This window comes from Pholcus phalangioides, unplaced genomic scaffold (genome assembly GCF_987345545.1).
Source record: "Pholcus phalangioides strain wild (caught in Gottingen) unplaced genomic scaffold, Ppha-v1.0 ptg000004l_1, whole genome shotgun sequence".
Taxonomy (NCBI): Eukaryota; Metazoa; Arthropoda; class Arachnida; order Araneae; family Pholcidae; genus Pholcus; species Pholcus phalangioides.
Window position 1 is genome coordinate 36,982,347 of NW_028301597.1, and position 18,412 is coordinate 37,000,758.

Here is an 18,412-nt window from a genome sequence, read left to right on the forward strand (position 1 = left end):
GCAGCTGTAACAACCAATGGTTGAAATCTCTGCGGATCTCTTTTGTGTAAATTTATAGTGTAAAGAAAAATGGAAAAAAATATAAATTATGGGTTTCCGGGCTGGAGCTTCGTCAGCCTTCTCCATGAACCAGGGGGGCCTTTTCAATGTACGGCCCGCGAAGCGTTTTGCAGTGGTCCGCCGACGAAAGGACTGTACCAAACAATACAAACCTCAATGCAGATAATAATTTCAGAATAATTAAATTAGATATTTTCAGAATAAAAGAGATAATTTCAGAATAATTAAATGGAAATAATTTTAACGATAATGGAGAAAATTTTAGGATAAAAAAAAATAATTTCTGAAAAATTAAATAGATATTTAATAATTCGAGGGTTGAGAAATCAAGTGGTGTAAGTCCAGATTTGGTTTATGTGTACTTTAGTCACATAAAGTACATACAATAACCAGTGCCGTCTTAAAGCATGGGCACGGCCGGGGGGGGGGGGCCCATAAAAATGAGATTTGGTTGAAATGTTCTAGAGTTCACCTGGTAGGGCCTCAAAAAACCACTTGGCCTGGGGGCCAATGATGTTCTTAAGACGGCCCTGACAATAACTAAGAAGTTTGATGCTCACTTAGAAATGAAGTGATGCAAGTTCAGGCTGATAAATAGCCTACAGATGGCAACAATGCAATTTTCGTGACACGTTAATTGCTAGTGATTTCGAATGAGTATTTCTGTCTTGAATAAAAATTTCAAAGTGACTTACACCACAACAATGCTCAAACCCACATATCGTTGAAAGAAAAAAATTGTAAAATTTATGAAAAAATGACTTTTCATTATTATTGAAAGAAATAATTTCAGAATAATTAAATATAAATAATTTCATAGTAATGAAATGGAAATAATTTCAGAATTAAAAAGAGATTATTCCAGAATAAAAGAGAAATATTTTCAGAATTAAAAAGAGATATTTTCAGAATTAAAAAGAGATATTTTCAGAATTAAAAAGAGATAATTTCAGAATAAAAGAGAAATAATTTCAGAATTGAAAAAAATATAACTATAACTAAAATATAACTATAAATGTAACTATAAATATGACTAAATTATTCAATAATTAAATTGATATCATTTCATACTTATTGAAAGAAATAATTTTAAAATAAATGAAAAAATGATTTCATAATTATTGAAAGAAATAACTCAAGAATAAGTGGAAAAAATTTCATAGTTCATGAAAATTCGTAATTAGTTTAATATGTACTTCAAAATTAATGAAGACTCTTATTTAATGAAAGAAATAATCTCAGAATTAATAAAATTTTAAAGTAATAAAGAACCTTCTGTTTGACTAGAAGCCATGGCCCTCACAAGGGCAGGGCTGACAAGGCTCCAGTTCCGGAGCCTGTGGCAGTTATTATCATTTTTTTGTTTTTTCATGCTAAAAATGCTCGAAATGAAAGGCGCGTGAAAAGTCTGGCTTGGGGCCCCCCAAAGATCCCAGCCTAGCGGGCTGAAAGTTGTGAGTTGTCCTGGAGATCTGGCGCCATGGCGTTCAGCCATGATGCTAAAAAAATAAAAATTCTATCCCTGCCTCTCGATGGAAGTAGTGCCCCTTCGGCCTTCTTTTGTGGGAGCCATGCAGCTGTTAAAAAACTTTAATGAATTACAATTATCATTACTACCGAAAAAAAGCGGAAAATGACGTACGTGCATATTTAATTCAAACTTTTTTCTTTTTTTTCGAAAATGAACATTGATATCAAAAAATTGAGAACTGAAATTGAATTCTAAAAAAATCGAGATTGGCTCCTAATTTTTCCCCCCATGTTTAATAACTGAATTGAAGTCTTAGGACCACAAAGTTTTTCTGAAATTATGTCAGTCAGTCTATTAGCAGGGAAAGGGGGTCCCTTAGAAGTCAAAGAATACACTTTTTTGTATCAATTTTATCTGGGGGGGGGGGGAAGGAATGCTTGAGAATGAAATTTTTTGATTCAAACCTAATGACCTACGAAATTTTGCTGGTACCTGAATATTTTCCCGATTTGTCAAGCCCTGTTATACGTTAATTATTAAATTTATTAGAACCTATGAAGGGGCCCTCTCAATAGTATTATGGTCCCCCGGGCCAAGTGATTTTCCGGAGTCCCTGTTTGGCAAATTTACATGCTTACTCACGAAAATTTCCGGGTCTCATTTTTGTGAGGTGAGGCCCATGCGTTAAGATGGCACTGCCTTCACGTCAAAGTCGGACCGCCGTGATATTCAAAGTGACTTAAGTCAATCCAGATACGTCCGCATTCAACATTAATAGCTTGTATGTGTAGAAATCGGAACAGAAATACGGTATAATAATTATATCACAAAAATTTTTTTAGCAGATAGTTTGTAGTATGAGTTGATAACATTAACTTTGATTATTCTTCGTTTTAAGAGTTCTTCTAAAGAAAGCGGCTAATCAAAATGCGGATAAAATTGCTATGAGATGATTCACACTGTGTAGACGTGCTTTTACGAGTTTTCGTATTTACTCATACATCAGGTGCTACGTTACGAAGTTGTTCACTTGAGGTGTGTCTTGAAAAGATTTTCGAAATAATGAGTATATGAAAACGATTGGGTCACGATGGAAAATAAAATTAAATCACGTTGTGTGTTGCACAATTTTGTGTGAAAGTTCCATTATAATGGGAGAAAAAACTATGGATCCCAAGTAAAAAACCTTTCTCTACTCGTAAGTAAGTACATGATATAAAATGTACAGTGCCATCCAAAAAAATAATTTTGATGAGTAATTTCACTTTTCTCCATAATTTTTAAGGGGGAAAAGTGAAATTACTCTCCAAAATTATTTTTTCGGATAGCAACCACTGTACATTTTATATCATATACTTACGAGTAGAGAAAGGTATTTTTTTTAAAATGAAAAACAGTGAAATATGTAGAAAAATTTAATTTTCTCTGGATGCTATGCCGAAACTGATATTTGGAAAGAAAAGGGATTTGGTTCCTCCGGGAATCGAACCTGGATCTCCTTGCATACCGGGAAAGTGCGTTAACCTAAAGCGTGTTATAAGGTATTGAAAAGTGTCTCTGGTGTATTGGTTAGTGCACTTGCTCGGTATGCAAGGGGACTCGGGTTCGATTCCTGGAGGAAGCAAATCACTTTTCTTTCCAAATATCAGTTTCGGTATAACATCCAGAAAATTCAATTTCTCAGTATATATTTCAGGCCGAAAAAATACTATCTCTTCACACATAGTGAAATATATAACTTGATAGAAAAATATTATACAATTTGAAGGATAATTTTCACTTCTCAACGGAATTTGATGAGTTAAACTCGATTTTGATGCGTGAATCACGCACCCAGATGCATATTGGCGAACACTGAAAATCTATATCCCGTTTTTTTTTGTAATTTTTATGAAATTTTTTAAATATGAAGCTAAATTTTGCTGAAAAAAAAATATTATGATCTTAGAAAAGACATCGTAGTCTAATAAAATAATGCAGTTTTTTTTGTGGCTGGTGTCGTTGGAAGACGTGTCCGGGCCATTGGTGTCAGGATCCAGGTGAAATTAAACAAAACGAGCCAGCAGGAGCCGGGTAATTTGCGGCACCGGTCTGAGCACTCCCAGAATTGATTGAGAAATCGTAATTTCAATATAAAGCTCAAGACGAGCACTTACGGGTTCGAAACACTTCCGACGCTCCTGAAAACGAGCGTATCTGGTAAGCATAGATCACTTTCGCAATCAGTGAGGATGCTTACCACAGTCGTTGATGAAACGTTTGGTTTAATTCCGCCAGGACCACGGCTTCGAAATCCGATCTATACTCGTCTTCAAACAACAAAGTACTTCCAATTCATTAGTCTTTAAATCAGAGGTCTTCAACCTTTTTCTAGTCGCGGGACTCCCGGCATCCCATCATCAAAAGAAGAGAGCACTCTTTTCGTCAATTTCGACATATAAATGTTTGAAATTAGGATCAATCCCAGAATGCAATTTATACAAGGTGTTTAGTTGAAACGTTGAGCAAGTGCTCGCAAGCACGCATCGAGCACTTTGGGTGCTTCAGGGAGCACCGTGGTGCTCGCCAGCAACCGGTTGAATATGCCTGCTTTAAATTATTCGAAAATAACTACAGAAGTTTGAAAAATGCGATTTTCATTCTGTCATAGAAAATATTCTTGGCACGTGGAGATTCTCAATTTTTTTTTTTTTCAGCACTCCTACCCGATTTGGTGAATTTTCGTAGAACCCTCCCCCTCCCTTCCCAAATTACCGGGACGCAGTGGTTGTGTGAATCACAATCCTTGCGGTACCCTTGGAATCCGCGGCACATGGTTTTGAAATCAGTATTTTTTAACGATTAGATCTTTTCTCGAAGAATTTTCGCTTGCGTCAATGGCTGCGATTGAAGATGAATTTCATTATAGCAGTTGTAAAACTTTTATCAGCTGAAACGTCAAGAGAAATAGACAGATAACGATAAGAGAGTTATCTCTACTGATAAAGTAGATACACTCCAGTTATTGGATTACAAACGCTTTTCTATCAATGACGGAGTTTTACGTCATAGCTAATCTAATTTTTTCACTATATATATATATTTCCCTGACTTTTCTCGGAAATTTAAAATCTCGGACTACAAACCCAGTCTCAACAATGTGACTAAGTCAGTCTCCTGTGTCAAACAGGGCTCTCAAAATTATTGAAGATTATTATTATTACATTAATACGCTGGAACAAAATTCGTATTTGTGTATTGGTCACTGAAAGGAGCCTCATAAAATTTCTTAACACGTGTAAAATTGTTGGAACGGCCTCGTATAATGTTGCAGGTCCAGCTTGCATACACACACACATATATATATATGTAAGCTGGACAAATTGCAGAAAAATCTAGGCACCAGAAAATATTTTTAGGTGCCACAAAAAATTTTTACCCGAAGATAAAGGTCCAAAATAGTAATTCTTTTGATCCTTTTAGAGCGTAGTGACCTTCTTTTAAGTTGACAGATCTGCTGCTATGAATTCCAAACATTTTGTGCTGCTCTCAGCATGCAAAATTTACTAACAACACAAAGAAAATTTTACGCTCCAATACAAATTTTTTAGTCGTCGTAGTGACTGGCGCCTGGGATTTGTCCTGTTCTGTAACCCATGGCCCTTGGGCCATATATGGCTCTGAGTTATCTGGTGTGATCCGCGTCATCAAAATTAATTTTTTTTAAATGAACTCAGTGGCACATTTTCAGATGGCTTAAGTGGCCGGCGGCACATTTAAAGATCGCTCAAATAACCCACTACATATTCACAGATCATTGAGACTCTCGACCAAGGCCGTTTTAAGAGTATCATGGCCCCCCAGGCCAGGCGATTTTTCTGATCCCGCCAGGCAAATTTACATGCTAACTCTAAAAAAGCACACACACAAACCTAAAATTTCAACCAGATCTAATTTCTGCGAGCCCCTCGGGCAGGATCATGCGTTAAGACGGCACTACCCGAGGCACGTTTGTTTTCCAACCAATTCGAGCGAACAATTGCAAATTTTCTGACTATATTAAGGGGAAGTCTCATTACAATATCAGAGTGATTAGAAGAAAAAAAAAGTGCAGGATAATTGTAAAATTAACCGGATGAATTGCAAAATGGTCAGGCTCTTTGCAATGAGCAGAATTTTTCAAGTAGTTTACGGAATATACATATACATTTTTTGCTATAATTATTTGAAGTCATTTTGCAAAAATTTTATCATTTCATAAAAATAAATGATATTTTTCTGCAAAAATCCGATAAAGAGACGAATGACAGTTCGAAAACTTAAACGAAAGTCCTAAATAATGCGGCCAACACTGTAATATGATAGTGTCGCTAATTAATTGAATACAATGAGATACGAGCAATGATATTAAAAATTGATAAATAGCGTACGTTTTTGTGAATGTTCTCTTTCGAGAAATGGTATTCATGCACTATTCTAATTATGAGATTATCTCAAGTGTGTTTTCTCTACAATTATTGCTATCTATTGTTTTGTTTTACCTGTGAATTGCCGACAGCGACATCATTCGTCGACCTGAATCGCTTCGAAATCGCGCATTTCTCCTCGCTCTCCGAACGCCTTTTCCTTTCGGCTCCGAACCGGGTTCGAACCATGTGCATCGTTTCTATAATTGTCCGTTACGTCAGTGTATATGGTACAGTGGTGTCACTTGGATGTCGATTGCATGCGCATAAAATCACGACCACGTGATATGGTAATATGCAGCCTTATTAATTATTTGGATCGATAAAGTTTTCCTCTGGCATGTACAGACAGGCAGACGGTTGTTACTCTGATGGTCAGCGGCTGCCGCTACTCTCAGAGCCTTTTTCCATCCGCATTCAATAGCAGTAACCTTTAAAAAAAAAAGAAGAAACGAATACAGTTATAATAGTAATAATAATAAAAGAAGCAGCTGTGTTACAGCCAGCCAGGGGGGGCTTTATACATGCATCCACGCAGCATCGTCTAATGCCAAGAATCGTAGTTGGCGTGGCTCTCTCTTTCTCTGCCCATAAACGTCACAGTTAACGTCACCGCGTCGTGCAGTCACGTAGAGGATCCGGCACTAAAATTAGAAGAATCCTAACTTAAAGTGAAATTAATTAGTTCTCACTGTGTCAGTTCTCGTCCACAAGACCCCCCCCCCCCCCCCACCCTCCCTGCTGCACACCACGAATTCCAATCACTTGAAGTCCATAGCAAAAATTTTAGATTGGATCAGGAGGGGGGTGCCCTATATTTTTTGCGTCATAAAATATAGGGCAGTTGCTACCGTTCACATATGTACATATACACAGTGTGTCAACTCTATTGATGCAGCATGGCACGATTGATCAAAACCACTTTCTGTCTTTCAAAGTGGTTGCCACAACAAAAACCTTCGCAAATTAGTTTTTTCCCCCATTTACTGTATGTGTGTGAGTGTTCGCCAGCTGACCAGGATTGATTGCATCAGCTGATTTTCTGCGAGTGCTTGTACGTGTCTTTTTCCAGCGGAAAAAGCAATATTTAAACCAAGTGTTCTCCAACCACTGGTCCGTGGATCGGTGACGGTCCGCGAAACATTTTGCCAAATTCTTGGAGCAACTACGTGATTAGGAATCCCGTTCCCATGCATTTTTTTGTATAAAAGAGAAATGCACATAATTATTGCTGGAAATAGAGATGCTTTTTTTTGCTGGAACCTCTGCTGTCACATGTCAAACAGGAACAAAACTATTTGTTATAAATTCTTCAAGTAAAATTGGTTATTGGTTTTATACTAGTGTGCAGAATGAAAATGAACGATATGTGATATGATAGTATGTATTGTTTATTTTTATGCTGCATATTGACGTAAATCTTATGTGCCATAATACCGGTTACTATTATTTTTGTCTTCCGCAAAACTACTTTCTGGTAAAGGGGCCATTCAAGTATTACGTAAGTAGATTTTCAGCCATTTTTGACCCCCCCCCCCTTGTCAGCAAAACACTGACCCCCTGTCCCCGTCAGTAAAATTCCGTCAGCAGCTTAGAATATTTCATATCTTTAAAGGGGTGGTTGATGACGTAAGAAACCTTCAAACCCCCCTTGTCATCAAAAGTCAGCAAATCCAAAACCCCTTCCCCCCCCCCCCCCTCGATGCTGACGTAATACTTGAATGACCCCAAACTTGAAAAAAACATAGTAACCGGTATTAACGAGCGTGAAACTTGCACAATATGTAGCATTATAAAAATAAAAAACATGATATCATCTATACCATCTAATATTTATTTTCACGCTGCACACCGGTTTAAAACATGCAACCAATTTTAATTTAAGAATCATGACACAATATTAGTTTGTTATTTTTATAGGTGATAGCAGGAGTCGCAGCGCGATCGTTTTCTTGCTACGCGCGTCAAAAATGTCGGAATAAAAACATAGAAACCAGTATTACATGACTTGTAAAATTTACACCAGTATGCATCATGAAAATAGAAAATATATGGTATTGAGCACAACATGCCATTCATTTTCATGCAATATTATCATACAGAAGTTCCGAAAATTTCATGAATTATCGCATGTTGTCTGGGAGAGTGGCGATGACCCTCCTCCCTTAGATTTGCGCCTGTGTGGGGGTAAAACTATAAGTGGGAAAAGCATGAAGCTAGTATTACAGGGAGGGAGAATGACGTCAGTGGTCTCTCCGCCTTGGCAGTGCTGGGAACTGAGGCGAGTTTGAAGGTATATCTAATTCAAGAGGCTATACTGAGAACGGTGTCCTGAACACCATTCGTCAGCAGATCACGTGACGTGTTTAATGTCGACGCAATGTCCGTTATTTTCTTATGGCATCCACAGGAGTTTGGTGGAGTTTAAAAAAATAAAGGAAACAGTTTTAATTTCAGCATTAATGAAACAGATAATTATAGAATTATTGAAAGAGGTAATTATAGAATTAATGGAAAAAATAGTTCCAGAACTAATGAAAGAAAAGCTTCTGAAATGCATGAGAGAGATAATTTCAGCATTAATGAAAGAGATAATTTCAGCATTAATGAAAGAGATAATTTCAGCATTAATGATAGATAATTTCAGCACTAATGAAAGAGATAATTTCAACATTAATGAAAGATATAATTCCATAATTAAATAAGGATAATTGTAGTATTAATGAGAGAAATTATTCGAGAAGTAATGAGAGAAAAAATAATAATTTCAGCATTAAGAAAATAAATAATTTCACCATTAATGAGAGCAATAATTTCAGCATTAATAAAATACATTATTTCAGAAGTAATGAAAAAGATAATTCCAGAATTAATAAAAGATAATTCAAGACGTAGATAATCTTAAGACAAATATATTTATAGAGACAACACAGTATATATTTCAATGAGGAAATTGCCTGGCGCGAACCAGACAGGTCACGCGGCATCCCTGTATTCCACGTTACTGCCGTCATGTTGGCTCCTTAAAATCCGCCCTCCAGTAACATAAGCTCGATGGTGGGAAGCCGAATGCATTGGCGTGGATCGACAGGCCCGGCTGGATTTTCGACATCCAAAACCCGCGACGCCGAGCCAATGCTCTGCAGTACCGTGCGTGGGAAATCCTCTCACCAAATAGAGTGGAAAAACCCGCCGGGGTCTAGCCGTGTATGTTGCGCACTCCCCCGATCCGAACGGTCCAAAAAATCCTTCCAGTTTGAAACCTTGACATCGAGTCGGAAAGGATGGCCTCTACAAACGGGCGTGATTTTATCCTCGATATAATCGAAAAATATCGTTGGCATCCATGTCTGTGGCAAGTGAGTCATGGAGACTATCGTGATAAAGTCAAAAGGAATCGTGCCCTCGACGATATACTGGACACATTCAAAACCAAGGACCCCCATGCCAGCCGGGAAACAGTCCAGAAGAAGCTCTCCTCCATCCGAGGGTCGTATAATAAAGAACTGAGAAAGGTAAGTGATTTTTTTATTAAATTAATTAATCTATTCTAGGGCTGGGAATTGATTAAAATTTTTAACAGGTTAATCAAAAATTTTCAATCGATTAATCGACTGACTCTAATATAAGACAACCATAAATATTTTTATGGGCATTGGATAATATTTTATCTTGTACATATATTTTTTTAGTTCTTATAATTGCATTTTTAATTGGGAGTTGGTTGTATTTTTGAAATATATGACATCCATATTTGCTATGGGCATCATTTTTCTCAGCCACCTCGTTGAGCACTTTGCCTGTTGTTGTCTTGTATTTTTCATAACTATATAATATTAACTCTCTCTGATGCTATAAAAATATATCTTATTCATTTCACACGCATATACTCGCAAAATGTGATCAAATATGAGTGAAAAGATAAAAAAGAATCAGGCGGGCTTCCCGTTTGAAGCAATTCAATATGTTGAACATATTTTGTCAATACCCGGACAGGGCTGGTACAGTGCTTAAAAACTGCTTAAAGAAGTCATTAATTTTCATTTACGTTTTAAAAAAAGGACCCTTAAAACTCCTTAAAATCCTCCCAGCTGTTGCTAAAAAAAAGCCATTACCAAGATGTATTAAAAAGTTGCTCTTTTTAATACAGTTTTAGTCATGACTTTTCCCCCTACCCTGGAATCCATCTTGCTGAGGTTGATGTGATGAGTAGTGCTCTTTCTCTCTCAATAATAATATAATAACCTCCTCTCTTTTCAAGAAAATTTATCTTTTTTGAATAAATTCCACCCCCCCCATTCCGAAAAATATGCTGCCATCTATTGGTTAAAATACGTAATTAAGAATTCTGTGCTCAGATGGCAAAATGTTATATTATGTCACTTTTTTTTAAATTTCACGATGGTGAATTTGTAAATAATTGTTTGCCAATATGCGATACTGTGGTTTTTTTTGACTTATTACAATTTGCCTCCTTTGTTTTCTTATAAACTGAAAGAGAAAGATGTAATTTTGCCACATTCAAAAATTTTAATCAACGAGACTCCGGAATGCGAGCAACTAATTTTTTTGGGCAAAGTGAATAACATTTTGCCATCGGAGCATCGAATTTTACATTGAAAAGCATTGCACTCTGCATTTATATAGCTATATTTTTTCAAAAAAAATTCTTTTGTTTGATGATCTCTCCAAATTTCTCACAAACGCTCAGAAATTTCCCATGTGGAAAAATTTTGGCCATTTCCCCCCCCCCCCCCCCCACGAATAAAGGAAATTTCCCACGAGTTACCGTCACCAGTAGTACACTCGATCTTGGTTAATTCGAAGTCCAAAGTCCCTGGAAAAAAGCCCGAATTATCCAATTAATCTATTCTGAACCTGTAGAAGGACTTAACCACCAACATTTACATACAATAATAATTATATATTATTTTTTTTTAATTTTAAGGATACTGTTTCCCAAATTTTAGTAATTTTTAATTATAATAATTGATCTTAGCTGATACATCAGTGTTTCTCAAAGTGTACGTCACCATCCTTTGTCAGGGGCGTCGTGGTGAGCTGGATATTGATTTGGGTGCGTTTATATGTTTTGAAGTGATTGTTTTATGAGTGAAAATATCCACTAAATTATTCTGGGGAACCACAGATGAATCATGAGTTGTTGGGTTGACAAAAGTTTGAGAACCACTGTGTTACATTATTCCACTCTACTCTAGCAACAGCATCAATGCAGAATTTCTTGACAATGTTCGAAGCCTGATTTACGGAAACAGTTCATGATCATCCTTTACGAAACTGTTCCGGAAGCCGAATTTTGGTTATCATGCTTGTAGTAACAAGGAAATATACTTTCATTAACGCACTACGATCTGAACTTCCGATACTTCCCGTACGCTTAATGACGATGAAAAGATTGAGATTTTGAATGATACCATTTGTTCTCATGTAGGTTGAACAACATGATCGGTATCATGTGATGCCGATCGTTCTCGATGCACTCCAGCTGAACAACATCAAAATGGGCATTAAATTACCACAGAAATAATAAAGAAAAACCGAATATTCAAACTTTTATTTGTCTTTCAAGATTTTGTTGTTTAAAAACTTGGTCGAGAAGGGCGTCTGACTTCTTGTAGAAATTTTTCCAAACTAAATTTGTTGATATAATATAATCATGATTTTTTTCTTCAAACTTCGAATTATCCAAGTTCTCTACTGTACTTGATGCTGAAAAGAGGTCCCTGAAAAAACGGGGAAAAAAAGAAGAGAGGGGTGTCGGGGGGGGGAAGATTTCTTTATGGGAATTCCAGGTATATATATAAATATATAGCGGGTAGGAGCAGGTCTGCCAACGACCGACAAACCAGTCACGGCCCAGGTTCTGTCCCTCCAGGAATTTAAGCCTTTTACCCTTGCGGGTTGGGTCGCGCTGGGCCGTCTGCCAACGACCGGCGCAGCTGATAGGTAAGGTAGTAAATCGTCCAAAGATGGTGATAGCCCTGAGTTGTGCTCGGTTTGAAAGAAAGAAAGCTAAAACAGGTAACTACCGGTGCCATATGGGCAAGCGCGTTATAGCACTGGTTGGTGAATTCGAGGAAAGAGTAGTCAAGAAAATTAGACTAGGATGGAAGAAGGGCGGCAAAATCCGGGTGGCCCACTGACGGCAAAACCATAAAAACGCCTCTGGTAACGGCACCTGATTGGTCGGACTCCACTGAGTGGCCTCACCCGCTTCTGATTACGCTGAAGGAAACTGTAAAAGAAAATTGTTTTGTTTTTCTATCAAAGAAATTGAAATAAAAATAGGAGTTAGCTAAGTTCTATAAATATAATTTTCCTGCCAGAAAATGGTGCTACTACCAGTGCTGGGAACACCGCCAAAATTGCCATCCTGCTTCAATTTTCGTATTTTTCTGCTCGCCAAATAGCGCTTATTTGTGATTTTTCATTTTGTGTGCTTAGTAACTCCTTGAAATACTTTTATCAGTGTTGCCAACAGTCAAAAATTTGCAAAATTTCAAAATCGAAAACAACTAGAAAACAGGCTTAAACAAGCAGAATTAATTTTAATCATTATTCAGATGACCATTCGTCCCGAATTTCCCGGGATATTCCCGTAATTTCACGAGACAGCAATTTTTTTTAAAAAAAAGACTACAAAAAATAACTTGTGAAAAAATGACTAGATGGGTATTTTTTTCAATCTAAATGGCCGAAAAAAAGACCAGACCTAATGGGCGAGTCAAATTCCCGGACTTTCGGAAAAGGACGCCAAAAAATTTTGTTCCCGCGTGCTGCGAAACGATTCTTCCCGAGAAAGCACGTTTTTATTCCTCCGTATTTCAGCACCACTTCCCCTCCTCCAATTTTCCATAGTCGCGCTCAGAATTATCCGAAAAAATAATTTTGAAGAGTAATTTCACTTTCTAAAATTTTAATGGGCATGTTTGAAAAAAAGAACGGCATTTCATTACGGAAAACAGAAAAAACTAAAAAAAAAACTTGAAATTTGAAGGAGTATTTTCAGTCCTCTACGAAATTTGGAGGAGTAAAATTGAAAAAACAGTGTCAAACAGTGATCCTTCTATCTCGTGACCTTGGAAAGTAGTTTGACCACTGAAAAAGATGTAGAGCGGTTCAGAAATTACAACTTTTGATTTGTTACCCAGCATTATAAAATTCATAAAATAGTCCACATACAGATAATCCATACTAGTACAGTACTGTCTTGGGAAAAAATCTCGCGAACTGACCATGTGTGTGCTTTTCACGCTCTAGCGAAGGAAAATCTCTATCTCCTCTATAGCTTAGTGGTCAGAGCACTCGTCCGGCAATCGAGGGACCCGGGTTCGACTCCCGGTAGAGGCAGAGATGAGTTTTTTCCTTCCTTAAAAAATTAACATCTCAAATAATAAATATCTTCACAACATCCAGTCTTCTGTATATCTTGTATTAACAAGTGGAGAGCGACATTCATGTCATATATTTTTTTTCATTCGAACGAAAATTTTAAATCCAAAAATATTAAATTTCAATTTTAATTTTTGATAAACTTTACCCCAAAAGAGACAGGCTTTTATTAGAACAAACATGTCGAACCGATAATCCATCCGATCTCTCTTTGAAAGAGTTTCCGGAAGTCCAGAAAAATTTACGAAATTAGAGAAAAAGACACGGATTTTTTTTTTTTTGAGTCGGTTTTCGGATTTTTCCGGTAAGTTCCCGTACTCCATCTTGTCCCTGGAAATTGGATTGGGATAACTATGGCCCCTTTATTTAAATTATTGGTCCCTCATCTGGCTTCTCATCGTGAAACCCCGGTTATGTCCGTAATTGTGCTGCTGAAGATGATACAGTATATTCTAGTCCAATTTTAAAGCTCAAACGTGAGGCGGTTTCTATTTAAAAAAAAAAAAAGAAAAGAAAGAAAGAAAAAAAAAAGTTTGTCACACACACTGCAGGTAGCAGAAATTACTGTGGTCGATGGTCATCGCGTCAACTCCCGATGTTCCGTGAAAAAAATTTGCATTCCGCGAGTAAAAGAGCTAGTCCGCCAAATTACTAATGCTAATTTGTCAACTTCGCCTTATAACGAGCGTCAAGTCGCCAAACAACGAGTGTCAATTCGCCAATGTCGCCAAATAACGAGTGTCAATTCGCCAAATAATGAGTGTCAAGTCGCCAATGTCGACAAATAACGAGTACAAAATTTCTGACATTGTGTTGTTTCCCGAAATTTGCTCCTATTTTTCAATTTCTTTCTGAGTATAATTATCACGAAGCAAGCAGGCTAAAAAAAGAGTTCTGTGTTCGATACATTTAATGCAAACTGTTGTAGACACAATTTAGGCTAATTTCGTGAGAATGACCCATACAGGTACATTAAATCAAGACAGCTAATCCGTTTCGTTAAACAAACAGAGTAGAATTACAAACATTTTTCGCAAATTTTAATAGAATTGATCGAGTCAGTTAACTCACTTAAAATATTTAAGTGTGATTAACAGTCGATCAATTAATTAGACCAGACCTAATATTGCATAGAATGATTAGTGTAAAATTAATGCATACAGTATTTTAGTCATAAGCAGTCAGAAAATGGCTGATGAGGTGGTAGAGGATTCCATGATACATGCTCCAATGATAAATTTTAAAGAACAATATAATTTAAAATTAAAAGTATTAGTTTAGATTCTTTATTTTAAATCATTGTTTCAGTAGACCCTTTTTATTACGTGTTACACAGCTCGTAAAAGATACCACCTTGAGTTTTCATTATTGAACTATGAAACATTTTTTGTTATAAATGTCGACTGATTTTGCTGATGTAATCTTGTAATATAATAATAGTAAGCAATTTATTGGTTTATTTGCCGCTAAAAAGTAAACTCTTATGTACATCCCCATTAATAATTATTTACCTGTCATAAATCTCTCAATAGGGTTTTATATTGTGTCATTTCTAGGTGAAAGCTTCACTGAGCAATGGATCAGACCCTGACAGTGTCCACGTGCCGAAACTGTGGTATTTTAGCTACCTAAATTTTCTGCAAGATCAAGATGAGTATGTTCCTTCACCAAATTGGAAGACGGATTCACAAGTATTACAAGAAATGTATTCTGAGGAGGAAGAGGTAATTACTACAATATTTTCATGCAATTTTTTTTTTATTTTTCTCACATCGACATAAATTTTTTGTTTTTCTTATTTTACCTCATCAAGAGAATCTTTTCTCTCATTTTTTTTAGTTAATGTACATCTATCTATATGTGGGTCAATTCTCACGAAATAGGACAAAAAAATATAAAAAAAAGTTATAAAATAAAACCAACCAAAAAATCCAAAACAATGCTTAGGGACACCTCTTTACCTTCTAGTAAATAATATATAGTCAGTAATGGAGTTTTTTTAAAATTCAAGATGAAAAAAATTAATTTAATTTAACTATGTTAAGAGGTAGCAAATCCGACGAAGCATTTTGCCTGTTTCAGCACATAACTTGATATTTATGCTTGACAATCACAACATGTCCCATCTATTTTGGTAGCTCATTTTCAACTTGGACAAGCACCGATACTCTGATCAATTTTTTGTCAATCAAATTTTTTTATTTGTGTTTATTGCTCTTTTTTTTTTGTCAATTTTATGGGGGACAACCAATTTCTAATTTGTCTCCATTTTGCTAGAGCACAAGTTGCATTCTCAAAGCAAAGTATATGAAACATTACAGTAGCTTGATATTGCAAGAAATTTGGATTTTATTGACTTTTTCCCATCATAACTTATGATCAAACCTTTCTTCTGGTAACCTAATACTAGGAGAAAGACATTTTTACATATTTTGGAACACAGATAACAACTAAGCATGTTGAAAACATGTGCTTTTTCAGAAATAGTAGATGTCTCTAAACTGAAACACCTATGGTGAAGTGAAACTAATTTTCAGTTATATATTTCTAAAAAACAATTAGGCAGGAGAAAGACATTCAATAAAACACTCTCCCTCTTTTTCCTGAATAAATCTAATTTGTGAATAAATTTACAATTTTAATTAATTTAAAAGGTGGTCAAGAGATGGCTACGTTCTTCTTAACCTTCTCAATATAAAATTTGGTACGTGGCAGCTAGTGTTGTAGGATTTGAACCAAAGTTTTTCAAATGTTACAAATGCAAAAAAAAGGGTGGGGGAAAATTTTTTCATTTGGCTATGGTAAAAAAATATTTACAATTGTAAAAAAGATGAAATATGAAAATATACCGGTATTACTAAAAATATATTTTTTTGTTTTAGGATAGAAAGTTATCATTTTAAAATTTTAAAAATAGACTGCGGACAGCCAGGAGAAGGACATTTCCTTAACAAATGAAAATTTGTTCTAGCAAAACTGAAAAAAAAATCAATTGAGGAAAAAATTAGTGACAGATTAGCGACTTCTTAGAAACTGGAACATAAACAAGTAATAAGTAATGAAAGAAAAAATTTGTGTCAAATATATTTAATACTGTTATTAAATGATAGGTTGAAAAAAACCTAGAATGTCTGGTTTTTAAACCAATCAGCAACAATGCTTCATCTTTAGGCCATAAAAATCTGTGCGCTACTGACAACAGGAGGAGGGAGACTATGTTTTTCCTTTCCATTCAAGGTAGGTTAATATTATGCCTACAACATAAGTAGCAGAAAACGGTAGAGTTTTTCTCTTCATTATTGTTTTTGGTGTTGGGGGAAAGCCAAAGATTCTTCTTGGAAATAGGTGGCAATGTCTAGAAGGTTTAGTGATTTCCACTGTGACAGTTACAATGCGGATCAGGAAAATTTTAAAACCCGCTTAAAGGGTTAACGAAAAAATCCACTTCATCCACAAATCAGATAGACTTATGGTCGGTATTAAGGCAAGCCATGAGTACAATTGAGTGAGACTGCTTATAATTGAATTGTCAGTTTAAGGAGGAAAAAATTCCAAAAATCAAGTTTTTGAGAAATCGAAAACAACTCTGTATGAGTGGTACACATTACCTTATTAAACTTCATGCTTTTCTGACGTCCTATGCCTCTTGGGATAGATATGTTTTGGTTTTTCCTTTACCACTCACGTGTGGGGCAAAGCTTGGAGAGTACGAAAAGTAATTCTGCCTTTTTTTAGTCTTTATTCTCTTCTTGAAACTTCCGAATTCATTACAAGAGTGCGATCCATTTCCTGGAGGTAAAATAATCTTAATCTGGTGTTAGGCATCTGCAAAAAATGAAATAAATTAATAACTTATCTGCGCAATGTTAACTTACACATGCACAATATGATTATATATTCCTGTTTTGAAGAGTTTTGAATTTGAACATTTTGAATTTTTTTGTTGATTGACTTTATTATTTTATTTTTTCAGATGCACGATTCGTTTGTTGACACCACAAGCCGAAGTAGCCAACATTCTTCCTCGTCCACATTGTCAACAAGTTTCAAACGACCCCAATCAGAAGTTCGCCAAGTTTTAGAAAAAATAGCAAAACGAATGGAACAACCTATAGCCTCCGTCCGCACCCCATCTGTTGTAAGAACCAGGCAGGAACACGATGCATTTGGGGAATATGTTGCCGAGAAACTGCGATCTCTCCCAACATCAATGGTGCCTTATTGCCAAAAAATGATAAATGATGCACTTTTCTTAGGTGAGATGCAATCTCTTAACATTTCCTCCAAGATCGTGACAGACCCCGACCACCATCCACTACAAACCAAGTTCCCATAATGGCTTAACATACAGCCCTCGAATCAGTGGATGCTGACAGAGAATAATTATGAACATTTGTGCAAAAAAACCTTATTTCATGTGTATTATTATTTTTTTACCACTTACGTTCAAATAAACCTTTGTTCATAAGTTACTGCAGAAATTATTTTCATTGTGTACCTACCTTCATGTGTAATCTTGGAAACAATGCAAAATCGCTTGACAGGTGTCGGGTATTATCTGCCCTAAAGCCTGGGGTGGAAATAGCCACTACAGTTAGTGAATGGCACATGCACTTCGTCCATATCCCTCTGTGGAACTTCTGACAAATTGGCACATGCTGGAATGTGTGAGTATGTGTAGTGAATCTGACATGAGAGAGAGAGAGAGAAGTTTGTTTTTGTGTAATGCTGGTTATGTGTAGGTGGAAATAGCTGTAGGGCAGGGGTTCTCAAACTTCTTCCACCCACAGTGCTCCCTCCCTGACCAATGCAGACAAAGCTCTGATATTGTCAGGAGCACCTCTGATATTGATCAGAGGTGCTCCTGATGAAGGTGGCAAAGCACAGTTTGAGGACCCCTACCGTAGGGAATTTCGGTTCCTCATGGTACATCTACTTGCTAAGTACCGAAGAATAGTTGGAGCAGCCCATCGCATTGTATGTCATCTCATCCATTTGTTGTAATTTTGCTAATCGTAAGGCT

General features: G+C 36.3%; 3 protein-coding genes and 1 non-coding gene across 4 annotated transcripts in view; 3 read left to right on the forward strand and 1 right to left on the reverse strand.

Moving 5' to 3' along the window:
- The window catches only part of LOC149087378 (pyruvate kinase PKM-like), a 31,537-nt gene extending 25,198 nt beyond the window's left edge, over window positions 1–6,339 (reverse strand). Inside the window, exon 1 of the mRNA XM_089231456.1 lies at window positions 6,052–6,339. Coding sequence (XP_089087582.1) covers window positions 6,052–6,171 — 120 coding nt within the window. The 5' untranslated portion in view covers window positions 6,172–6,339. The remainder of the gene's footprint in view (window positions 1–6,051) is intronic.
- LOC149087379 (phosphoserine aminotransferase) overlaps window positions 1–18,412 on the forward strand; it is a 34,533-nt gene that overhangs the window by 385 nt on the left and 15,736 nt on the right. The window lies entirely within an intron of this gene.
- On the forward strand, window positions 8,879–17,797 carry LOC149087380 (uncharacterized). Its single transcript, XM_089231459.1, has 3 exons — window positions 8,879–9,491; window positions 14,946–15,113; window positions 17,363–17,797. The coding sequence occupies exons 1-3, from the start codon at window positions 9,261–9,263 to the stop codon at window positions 17,723–17,725; spliced, it is 762 nt and encodes a 253-aa protein (XP_089087585.1). The 5' UTR covers window positions 8,879–9,260; the 3' UTR covers window positions 17,726–17,797.
- On the forward strand, window positions 13,276–13,347 carry TRNAA-GGC (transfer RNA alanine (anticodon GGC)). The gene has a single exon. It is a non-coding gene; the product is annotated as a tRNA-Ala (tRNA).

Bases quoted from the DNA above. Each gene is read 5' to 3' on its own strand.
- LOC149087380 (XM_089231459.1), top strand. From the start codon at position 9,261: ATGGCCTCTACAAACGGGCGTGATTTTATCCTCGATATAATCGAAAAA. The intron at 9,492-14,945 runs GTAAGTGATTTT...TGTCATTTCTAG, and splicing joins ATAATAAAGAACTGAGAAAG to GTGAAAGCTTCACTGAGCAA. The intron at 15,114-17,362 runs GTAATTACTACA...TTATTTTTTCAG, and splicing joins TGTATTCTGAGGAGGAAGAG to ATGCACGATTCGTTTGTTGA.